This window comes from Ciconia boyciana, chromosome 13 (assembly GCF_034638445.1).
Source record: "Ciconia boyciana chromosome 13, ASM3463844v1, whole genome shotgun sequence".
Taxonomy (NCBI): Eukaryota; Metazoa; Chordata; class Aves; order Ciconiiformes; family Ciconiidae; genus Ciconia; species Ciconia boyciana.
In genome coordinates this window covers 19,581,765-19,605,475 of record NC_132946.1, presented here as the reverse complement: position 1 = coordinate 19,605,475, position 23,711 = coordinate 19,581,765, and the positions used below count along the sequence as shown (strand labels likewise).

The window sequence follows — 23,711 nt, the reverse complement described above, 5'->3', positions numbered from 1 at the left end:
CCATAAAGCCAAACCCATAAAGGTTCCTTCCAACTCAAACCATTCTATGAACATGGTACTAAGCCTAAGCTCAGATATCTTGCTAATGAAACTAATCAACTTGCAGAAAATGGGGGAGCATTGGTATGGCATATACTCATTCATCTACACTCATCCTTATGGACAAAACCAGCCTCCAGGATTGAGAAGGTCAGAACGCATCTTGGTTAGCCAGTAAAGTTGTTATTTCTGATTATGATTTGTAATGCTTTTTCATCATCAGGGTTCAATAAGTAAAGATTTAGAGATTGACTCAGAGAAAGGCACCATCCCAGATATTGATTGCATAGGCAGAAATAATTGTGGGTGCAAATGATATCATTTACACGTTTAATTGCTTAGTTTTCAAGAATAATAAAATAGATAATCTAAGCTGCATATACATTTACCTGCCATCTGTGGGCATTCCACAGATAGCAAAAGCTAAAGAAATCTATCAAAGAAAAAGGGGACTAATGCAACAGACTAAGGTCTTTAAAAATAAAAATGCATTTAATGAAAAAAACGATACCACAGATTACTGCAATAGAATACAATGAACACAAATTCTGAGTAACTCAAAAGTAAAACTGTACTAGACATTGCCAACTTCAAGGGTAGACACTTCCGATTCTACCATATAAAAATAATTTTAAATCATTCATACTCACATCCCCCAATCTTTTTCCTTAGTTCCCCATAGCAGATTAAGCCATAAAGCTCCAGGGAGGATTTTTTCAGCCCTTGAGAAAATACTGAAAAGCAGAAAAGGTGTAAGTGAGAAGCAGATTACAGATACTTATACACAGCAACATTGCAGATACTCATTTCAACACAGAAAATGAGATGATTTGTATTTTCAATGATGAGACAAACACCTCAAAGGTAAGACTAAGTTCTGTTTCAAGAAACACTATAATGAGATGGGTTCGCAAATTTCCTTTTGGTGACTTAAGCATCTGGGAAATGCAACTTTTTTTAGATTACAGAAAAAACAAAGCAGCTTCCACAGAATTGAAACAAATATGCAACAGTTCAATATGCAAAATAAAGCTAATTCATAATAAAGCTAACTCTAGTACCACTTAACTGTTTGCAATTTCTAAAGGAAATGTCCAGATGCCCTCAAGAAAATGCATATAGAACTCTTTCTTATATGAAAATTAAGAAGTAGGTCTGAATTTTCCAGAAGAGAATGTCTTCTGTGCACATGAATGCACCTTAGAGATTTAATGCAAATTCTAGATTCTAAATTTTTATATGAAGAATTACATACATTTTATTCAACTTTACAAGTTTTTTTTTTCTTCTTTCTCATCAACACACATGATGTGGATGTTATTACTGCCAATAGATCTAAATATCTATGACAGCACAGAAAGACAGTCTTGTGGTTTACAAATCAGATTAAAATACTTATTCTTGTCTATTAATCAAGAACTCAGTTCTCTTTGACTTGCAGACTCATTTAATATCAAAATCCAGACACACATATTTCTACCAATGCGAAAGCTTGTCAAACTACTGCACTCATTCTTGAATTCCTACAGCCAATCAGATTTCAGACCTTATAGGTACAGATACAGAACTTTACGTTATCCAGAAAACAGATGAAGTTCCTCTGTGACACCATTTTTTTTAAAAGTTCTTCCATACTGTATTTGCTGTTAATATTTGTTTTTAAATAAAATACTAATGGCTTGTTTCATCTTAAAAAGCTGTCTTGTTTTGAAAAAGGAACTCAAAAATACACCTTATGACAGGTGTTTTAGACATCTAAGTCCCCCTTTAGATAACCTAATCTCAGGAACAGACAAAATTTCATGAAGAGACTATATTGTACGCTATCTTTGCCTTCCTTCAGCTTTTTTCTAGTCATATCCATTTCTCACTGAGTTCTTTTTAACTTGAGAGGCTCTGGCCACAAATCATGTAGATTAATGTACTATCCAAACTTTTGCTGATGTTAAAGAGAGTTGTTTAAAGACCAAAAAATTCAACCCCCATGAAACTGCCATGAATTATGCAACTTAGAATATAGAATCAGAAGGATAGGAAAGCCCTAGAGACCTTTACTTGATCAACAAGCTAACTGGAGAACTGACATTCATCATACCTTAAAGAAGTCAAAAGAACTGCGTCTTAGTAAAATCTGTTCACTCTGCAATAGATTTCTTTAACCTGCTATTCAGTTTAGGCTACCTGCAAATTGACTTGAATTCTTGCTGCCTGTTACTGAGTAGTATGCATTTGATAAAAATCAATTATCAATGATCATATATTACTATTACTGTTACAAAACACCATTAGCAGTTCATATGACTTCCCAATTTCCTTTCCATTCAACAAGCTACGGAAGAAGGGAAAAGAATGGGAAGGAGGGAATATGGCACTGGGAATCCTAAGTTACTGAACCAATGATACAATTTCAGGCTTATTTAAAGTGTGAGCAAATATTTCACCCTTTACACTTGTATCTGACTATTTATTTATTTCTACCTTCCCCCAAGAAGTGCAAAGTACTGCTGGAGTCAATTTGCTTGACGAAGTCATGCCTGACTAACATTTAGGTAGCTGTCCTCAAAGGTGTGTTCCTGAGAACGGGAAAACATTTCCTTGAACCTGGCTTTCCCCCACTAGTAATAGTAGGATCAGCATTTATTACAGTGTGGTGAATTGATATAAAAGCAGTGATACAAATACCAGGTTTTGAGTAGTATTTTTCAAAAAACATGAACCTCAGTATGGCCATGCTAATAAACATGTTCACAGACATCCTATTCAGTATTTATTTTCTCATCTCCACCATTCCTACCCTCCATGATGGCACTAAAAGGCACCACTCCAACCCTCATGAGACTGTGAGCTCTACACTGAGCCTATTTCTTTGCATACTAACCATTATCAAAGTCAATGTACTTTGAGATCTTGTGCCAGGTGCGGTAGTAGAAATGGCGGACCTGTTCCTTATTCTTCACCATGCTTGCCGGTTTGCCTTTCTTCTTGTATTTCAGGGCAATGTTGTTCTGGATAGCTTCAAAGTCCTTCCCATGCTGAAGAATAAATAAAACAAATCCAAAACCTCAAAACCAAACTTCTATCTTGTCATAAGACAACTCCAACAACATGAAGGACTTTGGGGTTCTTTGTGGGAAATTAGATTTCAATGGTCATAAAATTCATGGGTATCAGAACTCAACAGCACAAGAATGACACTGGCTTCCTTTATTTTATATAAAATATATTATAGATGCCAAATAAATTACTTTCTAATTTCTTGAACTGTTTCAAAATAAAAACAGTAAGTTGCTAGCAAACTTTTTTAAAAAAAAAACAAACTTTACTCATAAATGTGCCAAGTAGCAGAATTGAAAATACTGACTTTCTCACTTAGCTTTCTCTACTTTCCTCTGCATCTTCCCCCCTCTCCCTCCTACCTCCATTTCTGACTAGGGTGAATGAAAAGCCTATTATATTTAACAGCTTCACTTTTATTTACAGTAAATTTCACATTCCGGTTATTAGGAGTACAAAATTTGAGTTTCAAATAATGAAGGAAAATATTATATTTCAAAAAAATATAAAAATAAATAACTTCTTACAGAAAACACATTTTTACACTGTAGGTCATTCAGAAGTTCATTCTCAGGGTAAAAATAAAAATGAGACACCTAAATGTGCCTTTAAAACTAGCCAATTCCTATAAAATCCTTGGAGTTCAAAAGAGGAAAACGTAATTTTATATACAATTTCATATCATTGAACTCCTGCTATCACAAAATTTCTTAGTATTCAAAAAAGGTTAGAACTGATTTAAATACAAAGTGTGACAACCTCTCTTGAAAGGTAGTGACACAAAATGAATGGAAGTGGGGGACCAAATAAACTGAGTCCCAAATCCATCTTAGAGCAAATTTTTGATCTTTTTCCTCAGCATTCAGAAAAACACATATTCTTTGAGTGATGAAGGGACTTAAAACTTACATGATTCCCAGGAATATTACTGCAAGTCAGAGGAGTTAAAAAAAGAGAACAGTGTTTAAGTGTTCATTTTGTCCACAAAATATATACATGTGAATCATGCCTACCACTAAAAAAAAAAAGTTTAAAAAGATGCACACATGCAAAAACCCACCACCATTTTTTTTTCTTTCACCTTTAGTATGTATTTTCATAACAGAGGTGCTCTTAAAATAATCATAAGAACAAGACAACCAGGAATACATCGTATACATCATACGAGAGAAAAGATCAGATGATCTAACTTTTCTTTGTCTCTCAGCCCTAGCACAAATCTTTTCATGGTCAAAGACTAAACACAGTGCCTACAATTCTTATTAGAATAGAACATATTTTCTTGTTTGCTAGTATTACAGCATAAGTGTGTTGCTTTTGAAAGTTGAGATGGGGACATTATTTCTCATTTGAAACATAACCATATTAGAAAAATAATTTAAATTGTTATAAACATTCATGAATAAAACTCACAAATATTTCCTGTGTATTTCAAAACAAAAAAAAGCCTGACACTTTTGAAATGTGGCTTTGATTGACAGCCAGTTTATAGCCAACTGTATAGATGCATATGCATAGACAAAGAAATGCATATGTGTACGTATGCATTTTGCTCCTGCAAATCTCAATTGAATCAACCTTTTTTAGGAATATCCAGATACTAAATGAAGCCATCTAAGCTTGTTATTTTCCTCTACACGTACCTCATAAAGCCCCTCGAAGAAAGTATTTTTGTCCTCTGTGCTCCATGATTCCCACTGCCGTCTGACCTTCTTTCCTTCCTCCTTCTCTCCAGCTGAGGAGCCCAGGTTCCTTGCCGCTGACTTAGAATTCCCAGCAGGATTGCTGGGAGGAATTCCTGATGTGCCACCAGATGCAGTCCCTCCATTATCTGCTGCTGCAAAAAAACATGACCAGAGTGAATATTAAACTCACAGGAGGATTCATGGATAGAAGTAAGTGAAGAACTCAAAATGTCCTCCTTCTTCACCACTCCCATCTATATCCGTTTTTTTCAAGATATTTCACTGAAATACAATAGGCAAGTAACAAGGTTTTTTTAAAGAAATAAAATCTCAAAGAGCAAAAAAAAGGGGAAGGTTTCAATGGCTTAATTTTGTATTTCCAGAGATGAGACAGATAAGCAGGAATATACCAAAGCAACCTCTAGAAGACAACACACTCTCTGATGCTTATACACCGGTGTGCTCTACAGGTGCCCCTTTGCAGCTGAGGGGAACTTCTGAGCAATGCTGAACATGGATGTGACCAATAAAGCAAACTAATGACCATGAGAAAATACACATAATTTCATATCCTTGTCTTTGGTCTTGATCCTACTGCCTCCGAAATAACTGTGGTAAAAAAATGACTGAAAGATGCCTACTTTAGTTCATCACAGGACAAAGGATCAGCATTAGCAAGAATCTGATCCTCAGTATAAAAAGCACCATCTCTTGACACTTAGCCCATCTAGGATAATTCAAGGCATCCCAAGAATGGGAAGTCCTAACCCCTTCTCCTTCCCCAAATCCTGGTGTGGCTTTTGGAAAAAGGCACAGAAGTGTAATCATGATTGTACCTTTGTCAGTTATCAGCACCCCAAAGAACATGGATCAGAAAAAAAATACGAAGATCGGAAATATTAATATGGGAATAAAGTCTGATGGAACAAGAGAATTTACTGTTTATGCAAGTAGGGGACAGGGAAGAAAATGGGATGGAGAAACTGCAGGAAGGTGAGAGCTACATATAATGCAGTAAGATTCCATTCCCCCACCTTAATTCAGGAGAAAAAGCCTCTTTTGGTTTTTTTAATTGCCTCTGAAACTATTAGTCTTTCAAAGACATTTTAATCAGCAAAAACATTATCAACTAACCTTAAACCTGTGGTTTATTCACAACAAAAATCAAACCAGACATCATGCTTGACACTGTAAGATTATCAGAATGTTAATTCAGAAACCAGAGACCTCCGTTTCATTTTTTCCCATGAAAATCTAACCATTCTCAGTAACTTACATTTCCAAAATATATTCTCTTCAATTTTGCTAAGAAGTATTATTTAAGATTTGACTGCCCTTATCAATGCAGGCGTGTACTTAATAATACAGAAGCCTTTTACTGTTAAACATACATTGCTCGTTATAAAAAATGCTTATTTCCATTTCCATTTTTCTGGTTACTGTCCTTTATGTTTTGTCTTTTATCTCATGATAAACTGGCTTGCCTTTGTTTATTTGCTTATAAATCCAGCTTGTACAATACAGCAGTCCCAACTAGTTTCCCAAACTTCTATACACATTAGCACAGTTCTCTCTTTCATATTTAGGCTTTAAAAGTTCGGTTATCTTTTAAAATTCAATTATATGAAGCAGTTTATTTCCTTGACAAAGTCGGTATTTTTATATATATACACACACATATATATATAAAAATATATATAATTCAAGAACCAGGATAACCCAGTTTGATAATCCTAATATTATTTTTAAAAGAGTATCAGAAGAATCAACTATTACAGGCTTACTCTCCTTCAGAGATTTGAAAGACTTGTATGTAAATCTTAACTGTAACTATTCAGTTGCAATTTGAAAGTAATTCCTTTGGATGACAAAACCATATTGCTCCAAAACCTAAAAAAGCTGTTTGTTCAAGTAACAAAGAACATACGAAACCAAATCTGGAAGAGAGTAAGATGCGTGAAAGTACTTTTTTTTCCGCATACAATAAATATTTACTTGATATAAACTGCTTCTCTATTTGCTAAAGCCTTCATCAGCCACTGATAAAATAATGGAAAGTTAAGCAATTTAGTTCTGTTACTGTGAAGGTAAATCCTTTAAAAAAATGAAAATATTAGAAAAACCTGAGCACTTAATAGATGGCTGAGAAGAAAACCAACAATTTTAAGACACAGAATTGCTTCTTTATTCTGCAAATATGTGATTGGAGTATCACAATTTGCATGGTAAAGAAATACAGATCTTAATATTTAAAATCTTTGGTCAAGAACGGGGAATTCAAACACATCAGGCCTCAATCTTAATCTACAATCTCCTGTTGCTACTAGTTCACAATGCAAAAGACATCCTTTATCAAAAGACAGATACAGGATTGCATTCCAGAGTTTCTATTCTGATCACAGACCTCTAACTTTCTGAGACATCATTTAGAGGAACCACGAATGCAGGGTTTTGGGGTTTTGTTTGGGGTTTTTTTGGGGGGTTGGGGTTTTTTTTGTTTTACATCACTCTGTATACATACTCAAATAAGTAAAAACCTAAAGTCAGCTGCCTAAAGTTCAGATTTTATCAAGGATTTTTTAAAGATTGTACAGTATACTTGGTACATGTGAAGTTTTCATTATTTAAAAGTGTAAGAAGCAAAAGTATCAGTGAGGCCTTTAAATTCTAGTAAGACTATAAAGTTCAGTAGATTTCCCCTTAGTTGTATGTAAAAGATGAAATGAACAGAACAGTTCTACTGAGGACATGCTAAGGACTCCACTGATTCAACTTCTACAAAGGACATGTAGCTCATAATTGCTCTTTTGTTACTTTATATGTACTTAATATTCTACAAGACAAACTGTAGTCCTGGGAAGTTTATCACAGTCTTTCTTGTTTTAAACACAAATAAATTACTCTCCAGACAATTGTTTAGAGTATCGTATATGAAGATCTAAAAATTCTAATATCCTGTCATAGATCTCTACAAAGATCTTATATGCCATTTAATTCTTCCAGGAATAAAGGAGTTTGCTATATTAACCCTTTGCATAAGCCTTCTTACTACTGTGCATGGTAACATCTATCATTGGGTTACCCCAATCCACTCTAGAGTTTACTGGATCTCAGTAAGGCAACGGAATGCAGTATACTCTAAAACATGGTATTATAAACCAATCCAGGGTAAAAGGCAAAACAAAAAGTAAAAATAGTCATACATCATTAAATGACACTGCATAAATTCATTCTTTCAATCTTACTGTATGAGATTCTTGTAACATACAAAACAGCTAACAAGTTTTCATCCCCTCTCTAATGATAGATGATGAGGATCATTAATTCCCAACAATAGATTATTTAAAACTTAAGCAATACATTAAAACAAAAAGGTCCACTGAGGCTAGCCATACCATTACTGCTGCAGAATTGCTGGAGAGAGGAAGGGGGCTTACTCTAACAATCTGCTTAAGTGCTTGTTCTAAGTAAAATAATTTATAAAAGGAGATCACTGCAGATGAGACAAAGACAAGATGGTCATTCTCACTCTGTCTACTTGTCCTGCATCACCCAACCACTGGACTGGATATCCCCACAATTACAGCTACGACAATTCCTTCCCTTTGCTCCAGGATGCAGTGGAGCACCAGCACCTGCATATGAGGTACAAAGCAGCAAGTTTGGATGCATAACTTCTCAGCATTTTCACTCAGCTTTCAACCCACAGTTTGCAAAGACATCAGGTTTCCGTACTTGGTATTTGAACTAACCCCCAACAAAATCACAGATCAGAACACCAATGTTTCAGAGAAACTTATTAATTCCTTTTATCCAGTGTTGTCTATCCACCTATATGCCCCGTTATTAGAACTCCATTTATCTGTGAATGGCGTAACATCAACTCAAACTACATTTTCTGTAGAAAAAGCTGTCTTCTTTGTAGTTCTAAGCAAAACACAAACACTTGCAAAAATTTATATAACGGGATTTAAAGACTGCAGTTTAAAAATCTGATATGAAAATGACAAACAATGGAACACTGCGTGTATCAAATAATTGAGCCCCTGACAGTATCAGTGTCTTACCATGGCTCCAGCCACAAGAAGGTCTTCCTTCCAGGCTCTACATAGCATCTTAGTGTTTGCTTTTCAATTTTCCACTGGCAGCTCTTACATGCCAGCTGATTCATATCTTCTATGACAGATTCCACATTCACAGAAGCTGGAATTCACAGAGTTAATCCCCACTACACCCATGTATCTCAACACACAGGCTGGTTCCGTTATTGGTGTTCTACAGGCTTAGCTTGCAAAATCTCAACTTCTTCAGGAGTCACCAGTCAACTGTAGGTGGAATATCTATCAGGGAATACTTTTATAAATGAGATGGTACTTTCACAGACTTTTGCATGCCACAGGCCAAAATGCAGAGCATTAGGATAAACTCACTCCCCAAAGCGCAGAATGCAAATGCCAACTTGTGACATGCTGGCAAGTTTCCTTCAGAACATTATTTCTTCTCTTTTGGATTCCACAGGAGTCAATAGCAAGGCAAAACTACACAAGATCACCTTCAAAAGTGGTTTTGGTAAAGACTGCCATTGAGGAGGCCATACCAGAAAACCCCTTCCAGTGACTACTTCATTCTCACAAACCTGCATTAGTGCTCAGCAGTCTTATGAAATGTACATCAAAACATCTGTTACCAACAGAGCTGGGTAAGGTTCTATGATGTATACTTTCCAGAAAGCTTCAAATGCATTCTGCTATTCCCATGGCAGAGCATGCCGCAATGAGCATTTACTCCTTGATTTTAATGAAAAAGCAATTGAAGACAAATGTCCAAACTTTCTGACTGCTTGGTAAATGAGCCCCATTTCTAGCCACGTATCTTTCTAATGGCAGATACGACATCATATACTTGAGTGAAGGAATCAATCAGGTGATCCCATAGGAAGTGTGCGCTTTAGTGAAGCCACTTGCTCTGTGGAAGGGCAACCCAACAAAGCTGCAGGCTGGATCCCATTTGCTTTTGTCTCCAAGAATTGTAGCTGAGAAGAGAATACAGACTAGAGAGGGAGACGGACAGACACATTCTCTGCAAGTCAACACTTCCGTTTGAGTGCTAACATTATAATTGGAAAACAAGTTTCTACCTTGTATGCCTCCGCAGTAAATAGCATGGACTCCTAAGAAGGGTAAGTCTACGACAGCTTATGCCATATTGCGTGGTTATACCATATAGCGTTCTTGTTATGAATTAACATCCAAAGTTTGAAACACAACAGGTAACTGTCCTACAACAATACAGACTAGTCTAGCTTCTTCTACTCATTATTATTTAGAAGATTTACATAACCAATACCTAGCTGAATGTTTTTAAACATATACTGTGTCAATTACCAACAGGAGTCTACCAACAAAACTATACTGAAGGCTTGCTTTTCTACAGACAGTATGTATTTAACACATAATACATCAAATGCAGCACTATCTGAGCTAACCAAGCATAGCTGTAAAAAACAAACATGGTTTATTATAAATTTGGTTACTCCCCCATCTCCAGTAAATCATTATTCTCTTGCTCTTCCATTAGAAAACACCAATAAAGCCTAGTATGAAGTTCCATCTAAACCACGTGGTTGTGCAGCCTTGCAGGCAGGCACCTTTCAAAGTTCAGTACCTACTGCACAGGGCACATGAAAAAAAATCCTCCTCTTGTGGTGCGGGATGAGATACTGCAGAGTTCTGGTCCTGAGCCACTTTCAAAGGAAGGGAGGGAGAATTGGGGTAAATGGGAGGGCAAAGATGAATGAAAGCATGTCAGAGTAGGATGGAAGGAGAAGTACCAAGTGTAAACGAGATGGACAGAACTAAGGAGAATATTAGAACAAGGGACCATGACAGTAGTTTTTAAATAGTCATTCATGCCCTAGAGAAATAATGTTGGAGGAATGACATCTCAAATGATGGTTACAATACATTCTGCAGCATACAAATTTGGGAATACACAAATCATATCACACAATAATCATATCACACAATAATCATATCGTAAGTACACATATCGAGTATCTTGGTATATACATCCTCTCCACAGGAGAAGAGAGTAGTTAATTTAATCCACATGCTACAGGACAGGCAACTTTGGTGGGCTGAAACAAACTGGTCTGCTTTCTAGCAAGTTATATACGATGTCAAAAGATGGAACGTTTCAATTCAATTAATGCTTTCAACCTAATGATTCTTTTTTCAAGAAAGAACTGCTTATTACTGCAAAACAAATCCAAATACTTGTTTAGGCCATTCTACACATTTTCTGAATAAATCTAGAGCAATGGCATGAAAGACATCTTCAAGCTTCAGCTCATCACCATTAGACTTTGTTACTGTTTCCTCCTGACTTCATTCTGCATTCAGAAAATGGATAAAAACACAGAAATGGGAACACTCTACTCTAGTTCAAACTAAGTCTACAGCACTTGATGGCAATGTATTCCACATTTGCTTTTACCATTGTGGTCACAACACACACCTGCATATTCTAACCACTCTCGCTTCATGGAAAAAAGCCCCAAAACACACCTTGAAACCTGTGCTCAGCAACCATGTGGCGTATTTGTATTTGAGAAGTAAACTCTCAGAAATACCTCTTTTTCAGCAACCTTATACTGGTCTGCTTCCTCTTCCTCAATGAACCTCCCTGCTTTTGAACTCTCATAATAAACTGCCTCCACCCCAGTATTCCTTCAAGTTCCTCCTCTGATTTCATGCAAGTTACTTTAAAACTTACTTCCAAGCATTCATACTTTAAAAGGCGTGCATTAGTTGAGGTGTGGACTATGAACTTGAAAATACAATAAAAATATGACCAACATTTGAAAATAAGATAGTAATCATTCTAAAAACAAAAAAGCATAGATTTAGATATTTGTGCAGGAAATTTGATAAACCTTTTAGCAATTCAAAACAGATTGGCATTTTGAAGTGAAATAGTTTTCAAACTTTATTTTACTACGCTACTTTCTATGTCATTTTTGCCCTAAACTCAAAAGTGCAACTCAGTACACAAAAGGCAAGAGACAGAATCCAAATATGCACTTAAAGATTACATCAGGGTAATCTGAAAATTAGCAATATGTTTATACATTCTACTAGGCAGAATTTGAGAATTATTATTAACAATGTTCCTTGAACCATAGTAAGGCAAAGTCAAAAAGTCAGCAGCTGCTGAGTGGGCAAACTCTTCCTACAATTTACAGTAAAGTTTAGTTCATCAAGAATTTGTCTGCTACAATGAAGCAACCTAAAAGCACAAATGCCAAAAGTAAAAAGGGATCTGCAACAGACAGAAAATAATACTGTTTTCAAAACTCTTTAAAATACACTATTAGGACAAGCCAATGCCTGCTGAATAACTACAATTTGAAAGAAATTAAGTTTATTGATTACGCTCCTTAATAACAGCCTGTGAAAGAGTTTCACTTCAGAATACACAGACTCTAAAAGCAGGACCACTTTAATAAAATTTTAAGGGTTACCTAGCATTATTGAAAGACCATAACAAAAACAAGTTTCTGGTTTCACTGGACCAAGTATAAGTGTGGTCTAGACACTCCTGCTGACCAATGTTAAAATTACCTTTGCAGCTATCACCTTGACTGTGACATGCAAAATGGAAAAGTTTACAGTTTTCAGAGCTGATCCAAAGCACATGCATTTGAGCTTTTTATCGTTTTTATACTTACAGGGGGAGGACAACTTGGTGGGACAGCAAATGGAAGGATTTAAGTCCAATCTTTATCAGTAATCTTCACCCTTCAATTAGTTCCCTATTGGAAGCTAGCTCTGTGAGACACTTCACTCAGAATGCAAAGCCCTATAAATTCTGGTCACAAGACATTCCATGAGGGAGAATTCAGACAAGCCTGGAAAACCTCTCAGTATGCATCCCTGAATGTAAAGAACTCAAATTAGAAAGGAACCCACTCCGTGGCTCTGTTCTCCAAGATCTGACAGTTATAAACTCAACCATATCAGAGAAATCAACTGTAATGCATTCACGTCAAAACTAGCCAGGCAGAGCTGTGGCTGGTCTTACAATTCAAAAAGTGAAAGCATAACCATAATTCTACCATGTCACCCCCAATGATTTAAGAAGTTTCCCCAAACCAGACAACAGAGTCAAGTACAGTGACTACAAGCACTATCTATGACCGATTACTGAAATAATATTTTCCATTCTGTATGTAATTTTATTAGGGTTATTTTGGAATCTGAATTGCAAAATAAACAAAGTTTGTTTTTCAATTGTGTCGATACACCTTGTTAAAAATCATTGCTGCTCTCAAATTGGAAATGAATGTTTATGTACAAATATACAAACATGAATATACACGTGCACAAAGATACATGTATTTTGTTCACATGTGTGTACACTTTCAAAGCAATGGAATAATTTCAAATACATATATTCAACTTGTCAATCATGGACAACATGTATTCCAAAGAAACACCTCCTCGCATTTAATACTATTTGCAACCCTTGAAATAATTATCTGTAGGTAAACACTCCTGGGTATTTCATCTGTTTGTTTATTTGGTTTAATACAACTGGGAGAAAAATTACGTAGGCCTTTCTGTTCTATCCTCCAACATCACACACAGGAGTTTTTAACTTAAAACAAAAAGTTTAAGAGATTAAAGAGGATTTACTAAGGTATTAAAAAATACTTTAGTCAATTATATAAACTAACTGTCAAGCAACTGAGTTCAAGAATTTTTTCGTGATATGGCAATAACTAAAATATCACAATTTGCACTGCTTTATTACTGTAACACAAAACTATCATAATTCATATGTTTACCTCATGTCCAGCATGTGCATACCACTGTAATGGGCCAAAGAGTGAGGTAATCTCCAAGACACATTTATGCGACATGGAGTTTTATTTCGTTTTAGCAGACAAGAGTAAATTTTGTTATTTCAAACGTTGAAGCAATCTCCAAGTGTTGTTTTTCTCAAAAATTAACAGAAAACAACACTTGAGTACTTTTGCACAAGGTATCCAAAATTAGTCTCAAGTACAGCTCAACTACAGTGCCAGGTGTCATCCAGTAACTACTGAGCACAAACAATAGCACCAAGATATTCAAATATCCCTGCTGTCTTCTAGCTACTCAAGTAAGAAACAGCTTCAAAAAAAATGAAATTCTTATCTACAATGCTAAAGTGAAAAAGCATGTGTATGTATGTATGTACATACAGACATTCAGATGTATACAGAACAATCTTAATAAAAACTCACATTACGTGGAAATGTCCAAACTGTTCTGAAACAGTAATGCAGGACTCACAAAACCTTAGAAACAAGTATGTCAATGTGTGTATTTCATAGCTGTTTCCAAAACAGTTCTTTGGGTAAAAGAGTAGTAGAAATAATTGGGGGAAGTCACCAATGTCTTGTGGGTTGTTTTTTTTTCCCTTTTTCAACTAGCACCCAGTGAATATTTTGTTATTATCCAAAAACAGAATTCAGAGTGCAGCCACCTGATTACACAGCTAGCTAGAGTCTAATTTCCTAACCAAAATACAGGAATTCCCTAAAACTCGAGAGATGAAATGCAGGAATTAAAGGTTTGCTTCAGTAATGAAGATTTTTTTCCTCCTCCACATACAAATCCAAACCCACCATTTCTGCAAGTAGAAAGAGGATAGTGGGCAGCACAGAACCTGAAGCCTTGGGACACAAAGAAGATTTCAGCTACTGTGAGAAACAAGCACCAGAACACCTTCCCCAAAACCGAACAAAAGATGGCATCTACAGGAGAATGAGAACCCCCAAACCCACAGGTGACTCCCCCCCGCCAGCCCCCTTGCCCGCGTGTTTTAAGGGTGCCAAAATAGAGTACCTTTGCCTTTTGCGGCAGTGCTGCTGCCAACTGAAGAAGATGCCTGGGAATCCTTCTTCAGCCTCTTGCTCTGAGGTCTGACGCTGGACCTGAGAAAATGATGCTGGTCCTGGCTGTGGGAGGGCTGGAGGGAGGCCGGGGCCTGCGATAAGCTGGGGTTCAGTGGGGGGCTGCTGTTGGTGTTGTTGTTAATAATCTTCTCTTCTTTCTTTGTGCTGCTGCTGCCTGGAGCTGCCTCTCCTCCTCCTCCTGCCCCTTCTTCTTCCAGGGACTCCTCATCTCCTCCTGCTCTCTTGCCCAGCTTTTTCACCCCTTCCTCCCCGCTGCTCTCTCCCAGTTTCACTGTCATCCTGTTGGGGAGGAGAGAGAGAAAAGAGGGAGGCACAAAGTCAGGCCAGGGAGCCCCCCAGAGAGGGAGAGAAATCCCTGGGCTGAGAGGGGAGAAGTTTAGCTGCAGAAATTCCTCTCAACATGGCCGCCGTTGTTTGTTACTAAATCCCCTTTCGTTTGCTGTCCCGACCCAACAACCTGTGCCGAGGGCGGGAGGGGGAAAGCCCCGCCGGAACCCCCCCCAAACCGGCCCAAAAGGCAGCCGGGCTCCCCTGACAGCCCTCCGGCACCCTCCCGAAGGGGTTCGGGGCGCCTTTGGCGGAGAAATCGCCCAGCCAAACTCGGGCGTGTGGAAGCGCTCGACAGCCGCTGAGAGGAAAGGCAGCCGCCGAGCCCGGCGGAGCGGAGCAGGGCAGCGCGGCCGGGCCGGCCCGGCTGCTCGCCCCCCATCCTACCCATTCCGCGGCTCCTCGGGCCCAGGGGGGCTCTTCCTTCTCCTCACCATGGAGCCGAAGTGATCCGACCTGCCGCGGGGGGGGGATTCATATTCCTAGATGCGGCGGCGGCGGCTTCTCCTCCTCTGTGTGTGTGTGTGTGTCTCTGGGGCTGGGACTGGCCGAGGCTACCGAGATTTCCAGCTCCCCCTCCGCCCCCACCCCCGCCAAAGCCCCGGCACCTCTCCGCTGCTCCCCGCGGGGCAGCCCCAAGCCCGGCTGCCTCCTCTGCGAGAAGCATCCCGCCGCGGGCCGGGCGCCTGTCACCGCCGGCCTCTGCAGACCGACCCGCGCCCGGAGACGGCCTGGCTCCCCACAGCCAGCACCTTCTGGCTGGCTCCGTCCGCAGCTTCCAGCACGTTTTTGTTTCAATCAGTGTGACCCCCTTTATTATTTTTTTTAATTCGAAGGGCAACAAACTCCGCAGGCACCTGCAGCGGCTTTTCCCCCCTCACCTCGATGGGGACCGTGCAACTCACAGCGATACTGTGACCTCTTGGCCAAGCAAGAAAGTTTTAAAACACCATTTGCTAGAGGACCAGTCCTGGACTTTCTGAGAGGCATCGCTAAACAACTTTAACTCCAAATCTGACATTTGGACTGGCCACCGGTCTAACTTCAGAAATCCTAAGGTTTTTTTTAAGACTTAGAACAAAACACCAGATACACACACAAAAGCTTAAGGCATTAAATCATATTCTCTGCTAAAACCCAACAACTGTTGGTTTTTTTTTTTCCTTAAAGAGTGTTTTAAGATATAAATAGAGATATTACTGACACCATATCTAAAAGAAGTCAACTTCCAAGAAAGAAACCACTTACAGCAAAACAGAAAGAAGTAGCAGTTGCAATGCAGCTGCCTTATCACCAGAGCAGGAACCACAGTCCAACTTTAATTAAGGGAAAAGATAAAAACCAACAAGAGAAGGAACTTCTGAATATCACAAATAAAAAGTGGAATTACTACAGATTAGGCTGACACCAGAATAACATGGTTTAAAATAAACAAGATCCATCAGCATTATGTGGCGTACAAATTTGTGCGATTACAGTTTATGGATTGTATTCCTACTATTAAAATGACACTTTTCCCTCTAATGATTTTCAGCTAAACCACTGAATCCACCAATTCAGAATTACGTTGGGCAGTGTTCCATTCTTTGCAAACACTTGATAAACTGATTTAAACTGTAGATCTAAACTCAAATTAAAACCTGGTTAACTATTCACCTGACAGACACCTAATTACAAACACGAACTTGTTCTCCACATGACAAGAATTAGTGTTTTCAGTTATTTTGAGGACAGAAATCTTCCAAGTCTGACAGTTTGTGCTCAAAAACTTCACGTAAATAAGGCTTAAATCTCCTTGATTTTAAGTTTAATTATTGCAATTAAATGATGCATCCACTGGCATCCCCAACAATTAGTAGGGGGATGAAACACAACGAAACACAACGAAACACATCTTGGGGACAGTTACTTACAAGACTAGGGTAGCAAATCCCAGTATCTGCCCCACTTCCCAACAGCTGGCTCCTTACAGCGTCCTGCACCTAGTTCACCCATTTCAGCTGCCTTTCGTTCTGACGTTGCCCCTGCTTTTCCCTTTTCTTCCAAAGGGAAAATCTTCTCAACCTCGCTGCTTTAGTCCTCTAGACCTTCATACTTAGTCGCCGTCCCTTCACCCTCCCTCCTACAAAAGCCCGGCTCCCCTCAGAGGAGATGCTTTTCGTGCGGCGGAGCTCCTCGCAGACCCCCGCGCCGCCGCGCCCCGTTGATCGACGGCACGGACAGGAGAGCTGGGCCGGGGTGGGGCGGGCTGGGCCGGCCCTCCAGGGACACGCACGCCCTGCGACGGCCCAAGGCGCCGCTTCTCCCCCCGCCACAGCAGCCCCTCCGCCATCCCCCGTCCCGAGTCTCACCTGCCGCATCAATGCCGCTGCGCAGCCTCCGCGCTCCAGCTCTCCCGCCGGCGGCTGCCTCGGGTCTTCCGGCACCCGCAGCCCTCGGCACCCCCAAGCTGCGCCCCAGACCCGCCAGCTCGGGAGGAGGCCGGCGCGCCCTACGACCACCGCGGACCCCAGCGGCCCTCCCAGCTTTGCTGGCGGCGGCAGCCCCGCTCCCGGCCGGGGAGGCGACCTCTCTTCCCCGGGCTCCTCCGCAACCGCGGCCGCGGTCCCAGCACCGCCGGCTCCCCGTCGGGCCTCAACGCCCCCGGCCGGAGCCGCGGCTCCCTGGCGCCCCGGGCTCGGCTGCGCTCCGCCGTGGGCTCCAGCCCCGCGCTCGGCCGCAGAGCGGGCCGCGATGGGGTCCTGGCCGCAGCGGTTCCGCTTCCTCGTCACCCTGCGCCGGGCCGAGGGGGCGGAGCAGGACGCGGCGCGCGGGCCCAGCTGAGCGCGCCGGCACTCCCCGCCCCGGGACCCCAAACAAGGCGTCCCATTGGCTCGCGGCAAGCGGGCGCGAGGCGGGAGGCGGGGCCGGGGCCCGAACGCAAGCCGAACAAAGCGCGGCGCGGGGCGGGTGACGAAAGCTTAACGCAGAGGAAGAGGCGGACACTGGCGTCCGTCAGATGGCGAGACGAATCCCGAGAGCTGACTGTTGATTGGCTAAAAGAAAAACCAATTGAGGGCCCTATAGCCGGAGTCCGTGGACGTGCTCCAGGATTCCATTGGTCAGAAAGCTGGTGATTTGCATGCGACGTGTTATTTATTGCTGCCGGGAAGCGTTCCGCCGTCCGGACGGGGCGGGAGGGAGGCTGGGAGCTGCTCTCGGTGCTGCTCCGCTGGCGCGGGCTTCGGGGCGCTCTCGGGGCAGGCGCTGCCTTATGTGGTTGCTGCTTTGTTTCGTTCGCTTCGAACCCTGGCTCCGCCGGGCTCGCCCGCGGTGCTCGGGTCTTAGCTAGGCGGTAAAGGCGGTGTGGGGCTCCGCCGTGGCGGTACCCGCTCGCCCGGAGGGGTCCGCTGGCACAGGCGAGGTCTGGTTCGCGGTGCGGGGGCTCGCTGCCCGGCTAAGCCGCATTGCGGTGGCAGTGCCCGGTGCTCCCGCTCGCTTACGCCCGTCGGAGCGTGAGGGGGAGCCCTGGGGCCGCTCTCTGCTCGGAGCTACTTGTGCCTTCCTGGGCCGTACCTCCGAACCGGGGGGGACGGTGCTGGGGCGTCCACTGGGGAGGCACTTTGCTGTGCTGTGGGTTTGGTACCGAGCATCCCTCCACAGCGTGGGCTTAGTGGCTCCTTGGTGTCCACTAGAGAACCTTCCACTTGCTAATTTCGTATTGGCATTAGTAGTTCTTAAAGGAGAAAGACAATGCCAGGGAGCGGGGCTGAGCGCCAGGGACCTGCCTGCCGCAGCTGGTGGAAGGCCAGGCTGCCTAACATGGCGGCCGTGCTTCTGAGAAGCTCTGAGCTGAGCGGGGTCCTCAGGCCCAGAGTGGTGCTGAGGCTTTCGCTGTCCTAGCAGCTTGCTCGACAGCATGCTTCTTACTAATTAAATATGCTAATAAGTTATTTATTGTTCATAAAGGTTACCACTAACATACATGAAATTACAAATGTGAAACTGCCTGGGAAGGCCTAGTGTCTTCGCAACTTTCTGTAGTCTTCTTCCAGAGTTTGCAATTGTGTAGGTACCCTTAAGTGAGATTTTCTTTTTTCAAATAAATTGTCTCCAGGATTAAGAAGCTTTATTCAGTGATGTGCTGAATTAAAGCGGGTTGAATTTCACTTGTTAACCTAATGTTTTGGCCTGTTTTCCAGTGACTGCTCTCTGATACTTTTGTGTGGTGACTTCATGGTAACTGCTAGGAAGAATGATTTCCAAAAATCTTACAACTGGTACTGTGTGAGATATTTTTTTTCCTTGATAAATTCTTTGTGGAAAGAACATTAGGTAATCCTCTTTGAAACTTTGTGGGTATCATAGCAGGAAAGGATGCCTTAGTCCTCTTCTTCTGAGGAAAATCTTCATAAGCTGTAGCTTAGAAATCAATGTCTTAACAATTTTCATGATGGCATCTAAATTCTGGAAGATTGGGCTCCCATGGAGAGTGTTGCAAGTAATTTTCTTATGATGGTGAGCTAAACTTGAACATGCCTTGGCCTCTGTATAAAGCATAGCTGTGAGTAACCAAGTGTATTGCTATAAATGCAATTGGTAAACAAAAAAGCAAAATTGCTTAATGGTCGTCTCCACTGTAGAGCTTTGCATTTAAAGCTACATCTTAATTAGTTCCTTTTTGTAGACAGTATTTTGTAGTTTTGTTATAATGTAGCACAAGATCATATGGCTTATTTTCGCCACTTGGTTCAACCACAACCAAATTTAACAATACTGGCAGGAAATGATGCATTCTGCATCTACAGTGCCATATATTTCCATGGTGCTTTGCAAAGAGACATGAAGGTATGTTCAGCTCCCCAAGGAGCTCAGAGTTGAAGGTTGCCATTCTCTCTGTATGTAAATAACTTTATATGCTTGAATAGCCCCATTGCCTCAAGTGGCCTGTTAAGGTGTGAAATTGCTCATGTGTGTAAATGTTTGTGAAAGAAAGACTGAATAAAAAGGAGTTGGACAAGAGCTGAGAGGCAGGGGGTAGGTTGAGATGTCAAAAGACACTTGAACTTTCATTCATTCTTTTTTAATAGTAGGGAGGGTCCATGATCCTACCAAAGGAGGGTCCTTTGGTAGACCTGCACAGATACAAAATGCAAATAATCTTTCACTGTTTGTTGCCATGGTTTTCTAGACTAGGCAAGAACATTAACTTGGATTTGTTGCACATCCTGTGTGTTTTAAGGTACGAATAACAAATTGCATGCTTAATAGAAACAGAGCAAGCAATGCAGAACTGTCCAGCAGAAGAACAAAGTTAATACTTCTGTTTTATGTTGAGGTGTTCTTAATTTTGCATCTAATGTGCATGATCATTACACTAATTATAGCATGAAAATACTTTTCCAAAGATTTTAGATGTAAAAGCCACCAATATAGTGGATGTTGTCCTGTATTTTCCTTTTAGGTTACTTAGAAGCTACTACATTTCATTCATAACTCATTTGTTCTTAAAAGGCTCTGAAGTTTTTTAATCTGGCAAATGATAACGGATGATCTTTGTGTTACTAAAGCAGTTCTTTCCCATTCAGGTAAGAGGATTTAAACTGAAGGTCAGACTTCTATTTTTAATCCTTTATGGCTTACTAAATAGGAAGCACCTAATCATGTAACTTATTTTTTTTTCTCAGCATCTGAAGCCCTTAGAGGAAGGGAGGAAACGCACTGTGTGCGACTACACTGCTGAAGCTTGTTCTTTGTCTGTCCTGGGACTTCTAGGGACTTGGAGCTGTTAGGCATCTTTTGAGTGCAGTACTCAGGTGGGAAGATCTTAGGATCTGAGGATGCCCTGTTCATTTGTCTATTTAGGGTATAAATCCTTTACAGCAGAGCTTCACTGTTGAATATTGGAGGGCAGGGAACTTTAATTTACAGCTAAGCCTGCACAAGTAGGGATATGTAGTTTAGCTATTGAGCAAAATTTTGTGTAACATTGAACCAGGCAATTAGGAAAGCTGTGAAAATGGTCACTTGAGCGGAGACAGTCACTGGGGTTTTTTTAGATGATTTTTATTCCAGCCCAGAAAGGGATGATAGACTAGACGATTGCTTGAGGTTCCTACTGGCCCTGTATTTGACTTGATTGTACTATGTAGTTGCAATAGTTTCCTCATTAACCTGGTTGAGAAAACTAGCCATCTGCACATGTGGTCTGCTCAAATACTCAACTTCAGGTCTGATGATCTCAAAAATACTATGTGCACAAACAGTGAAAATAGTCAGCTGGGCAGAGCCAAGACATGAATTACTAACTCTACTTTGGGAGTGGCACCTGAGTGAGCTAATGATGTTACTACATGTCCAAGAATCCACCAAGAAGAGATGCTGTAAATGACTTTGTTTAGAGCTCATGCCTTGTAAAGGAGAAGATAATTAAAGCATGAGATAAAAAGCTATGGGAAACAGGACTTTTCAGTTCTGCTGCTCAGAAAACAATTTGTTCTAGAGGGGATTGCTGAGCCTGTAGCAAGAAGGTCTGAAGCCAGGGTTTTGCCTCCCTACCTAAAGTCTATCTTCAAGCTCTGGAAGAGACAGCATGTTTTAATGCAGTCTGCCTCCCACCTACTACTTTTTCCTACTTGCTAACAAAACTGACTTTTTTTTTTGTTAGAAGAGTCCTAGTAGTTTCTGTATACTTGGAAAAGGGGAACAGTGTGAAACACCACATAAAATACACAACATTACATGTGGCCAGAGTCAACAAAAGTTAGTGCATGCAAAAACTGTTGGTCACAGCTGTACTAGAGGTGTGGCTTGTTTTCATCTGTTTGTGGAAGTGTTGGGACTTCTAAGAGGAATTACAAATGATTGTGGAGTTGACAGTGGTACAAGGATTGGGTCTTGAATTGTCTCTTTTGAATGTGTTGGGTAAACCTGGCTGTTAAGGCTGAATGTAGGCCCAGCACTGATGAGGACTGGAGATGGAGCTGGGCTGTCCCTGACCAGGACCATACCTGCTGCACCTGGGGGTGCTGGAGGAGAGGAAGGGTGGTGTGTGAGGGCAGTGGCAGGAAGGCTTTGTGGGGCTATCTTCACTTAGATTTTATTAGAAAAACTTGGCCACTATCTTAAAAAGTTACCAAATCACTTTTCCCACAAAAGCTCTGAAAGAGCTCATGAGCTCTGGGCTGTATAATCACATATGGTTATGACACACATTTATATTTCACTAAGTTTAAGTTGGATCAGGTTCTGTTGCAGTGAGCATTTAATGCATGTTCAGCAACCTGAGGAGTTTGTGATTGGATCTTGATTCCCAGGAAGTTGGGGAGCTGCACAGTCCCTCATCTGTGTTAGAAAAAGTTCCTCACGGGTTAATTCACAAAATCCTGAAGGCAGCTGCTGATGCTTGAAGGCTGCCTGTTGTGATTTGGGGTCTCACCAGCTGGAGCCCCGACGGTGGGTGTCCAGGTGTGGAGGTGGTTCCGCGCCCGGAGGTGTTGGCTGGTTTCCCTGCCCAGAGGCAGGAGGGTGGGACGGGGCGCTGGACCCGCCGCGCAGTCCGAGGAAGGGGCAGCCCTCCTTCGGTAACGTGCTTGGGGTGATGGCTGGGGAGGCTGGTGCCCGGCCGGTCCCCCGGCCCCGCGCAGAGCAGCGGCGCTTCCGGCCACTCCGACCACCGCTCCCAGGCGCCGTTCGCGGGGCGAAGGAGAGCCAGCCCGGAGCAGTTGCTGCCCGCTTCGGCAGGAGTTCAGGCCGCGCTGCCCCGCTCCCGGCAGAACGCTCGGTGCCGGTCCCCGCCCCGGCCCGCTGGCGGAGGACTGCGGGGCACTACGGCCGAGCGCGCCCGGCTCCCGCTGCGCTCGGCACTTTCCGTCTATCTCCGGTATGCCAGCGGACCGCTTCGGTTATTTCCGTGACTCTTCGGCTCCGGGTCGGGAGTTTCCGTGCTGGGCTCTCCCCGTTGTCAGGGGTAACGCAAAGCATCTCGGAGCGAGTGCGGCCTTCAGGGCCGGGGCCGCCGCCGGGACCGCGCTCCGGGGCTGCTGGCAGGTAAGAGAGGGCCGGGGGCGCTGGCCCGCTGGCGTCGGTCCCAGCGAAGGCGCCGGGAGCCCTTGGCGGCTTGGCCGGCTTCTTTTCGGTCGGTCTGGGCCCGGTCTGCGGGAGCGGGGTCGGTCGCGGTCAGCCTGAGGCTCCGGGGCGGCCGGGCCGCTGCCTGCGGGCTCCCCGAGCTCGGGCGGGCGGCGGGAGCGGCCGGGTCTGCCGGCGCGGCCACGGAGGGCGAACGCGGCGGGCAGGACCCCCGTGTTTACCGCGGCCGAGCTGGGAGCAGTCGCTCCGCGCGGGCTGTGGCGGGTTCACGGAGCCCGTTGTTGTTTTGTGCTGGTGACTGGCGGTTACAGCTCGGCCGAGGTGACCCACGCAGGTTTCGGCCCACGTGAAGCGTTGTCCCACGGGCACAAGAATTGCTCGAGAAGCATGCTGGGCTTGTCCCTGTGCGTGTTTTCTCATTCCATCTCCCTCAGGGAGGGTTCAGGATTTAATCAGATTTTTACTGTTTACTCTTTCTGTTTTACTCATTAGAGGAAATAGCATTTAGTCGTTAGCCATCTTTTTGTAGCATAACTCGATTTTGTATTCTAATTTTTTTCTGGAGCTAGCTATTT

The 23,711-nt window shown here is 42.4% G+C and overlaps 2 protein-coding genes across 8 annotated transcripts in view; one reads left to right on the top strand and one right to left on the bottom strand.

Moving 5' to 3' along the window:
- Positions 1 to 17,851, bottom strand: part of CRAMP1 (cramped chromatin regulator homolog 1) — a 53,030-nt gene extending 35,179 nt beyond the window's left edge. Inside the window, exons 1-5 of one of the 3 annotated variants that reach the window (XM_072877850.1) lie at positions 17,421 to 17,851; positions 14,672 to 15,021; positions 4,737 to 4,930; positions 2,918 to 3,071; positions 690 to 773 (exon numbers count right to left, since the gene is read on the bottom strand). In XM_072877850.1, coding sequence (XP_072733951.1) covers positions 690 to 773; positions 2,918 to 3,071; positions 4,737 to 4,930; positions 14,672 to 15,020 — 781 coding nt within the window. In that variant the 5' untranslated portion in view covers position 15,021; positions 17,421 to 17,851. Of the gene's footprint in view, positions 1 to 689; positions 774 to 2,917; positions 3,072 to 4,736; positions 4,931 to 14,671; positions 15,022 to 15,456; positions 15,516 to 17,420 lie in introns of those variants that run through there. The other 2 variants (XM_072877849.1, XM_072877847.1) reach the window with 2 other exon arrangements.
- A 1,501-nt stretch (positions 17,852 to 19,352) lies between these two features.
- The window catches only part of IFT140 (intraflagellar transport 140), a 91,904-nt gene continuing 87,545 nt past the window's right edge, over positions 19,353 to 23,711 (top strand). For 3 of the 5 annotated variants that reach the window (XM_072877793.1, XM_072877794.1, XM_072877790.1), the window contains exon 1: positions 22,774 to 23,097. The gene's annotated coding sequence lies outside the window, so the exon portion shown is untranslated. Of the gene's footprint in view, positions 19,613 to 20,388; positions 20,637 to 20,735; positions 20,865 to 22,773; positions 23,098 to 23,711 lie in introns of those variants that run through there. The other 2 variants (XM_072877791.1, XM_072877792.1) reach the window with 2 other exon arrangements.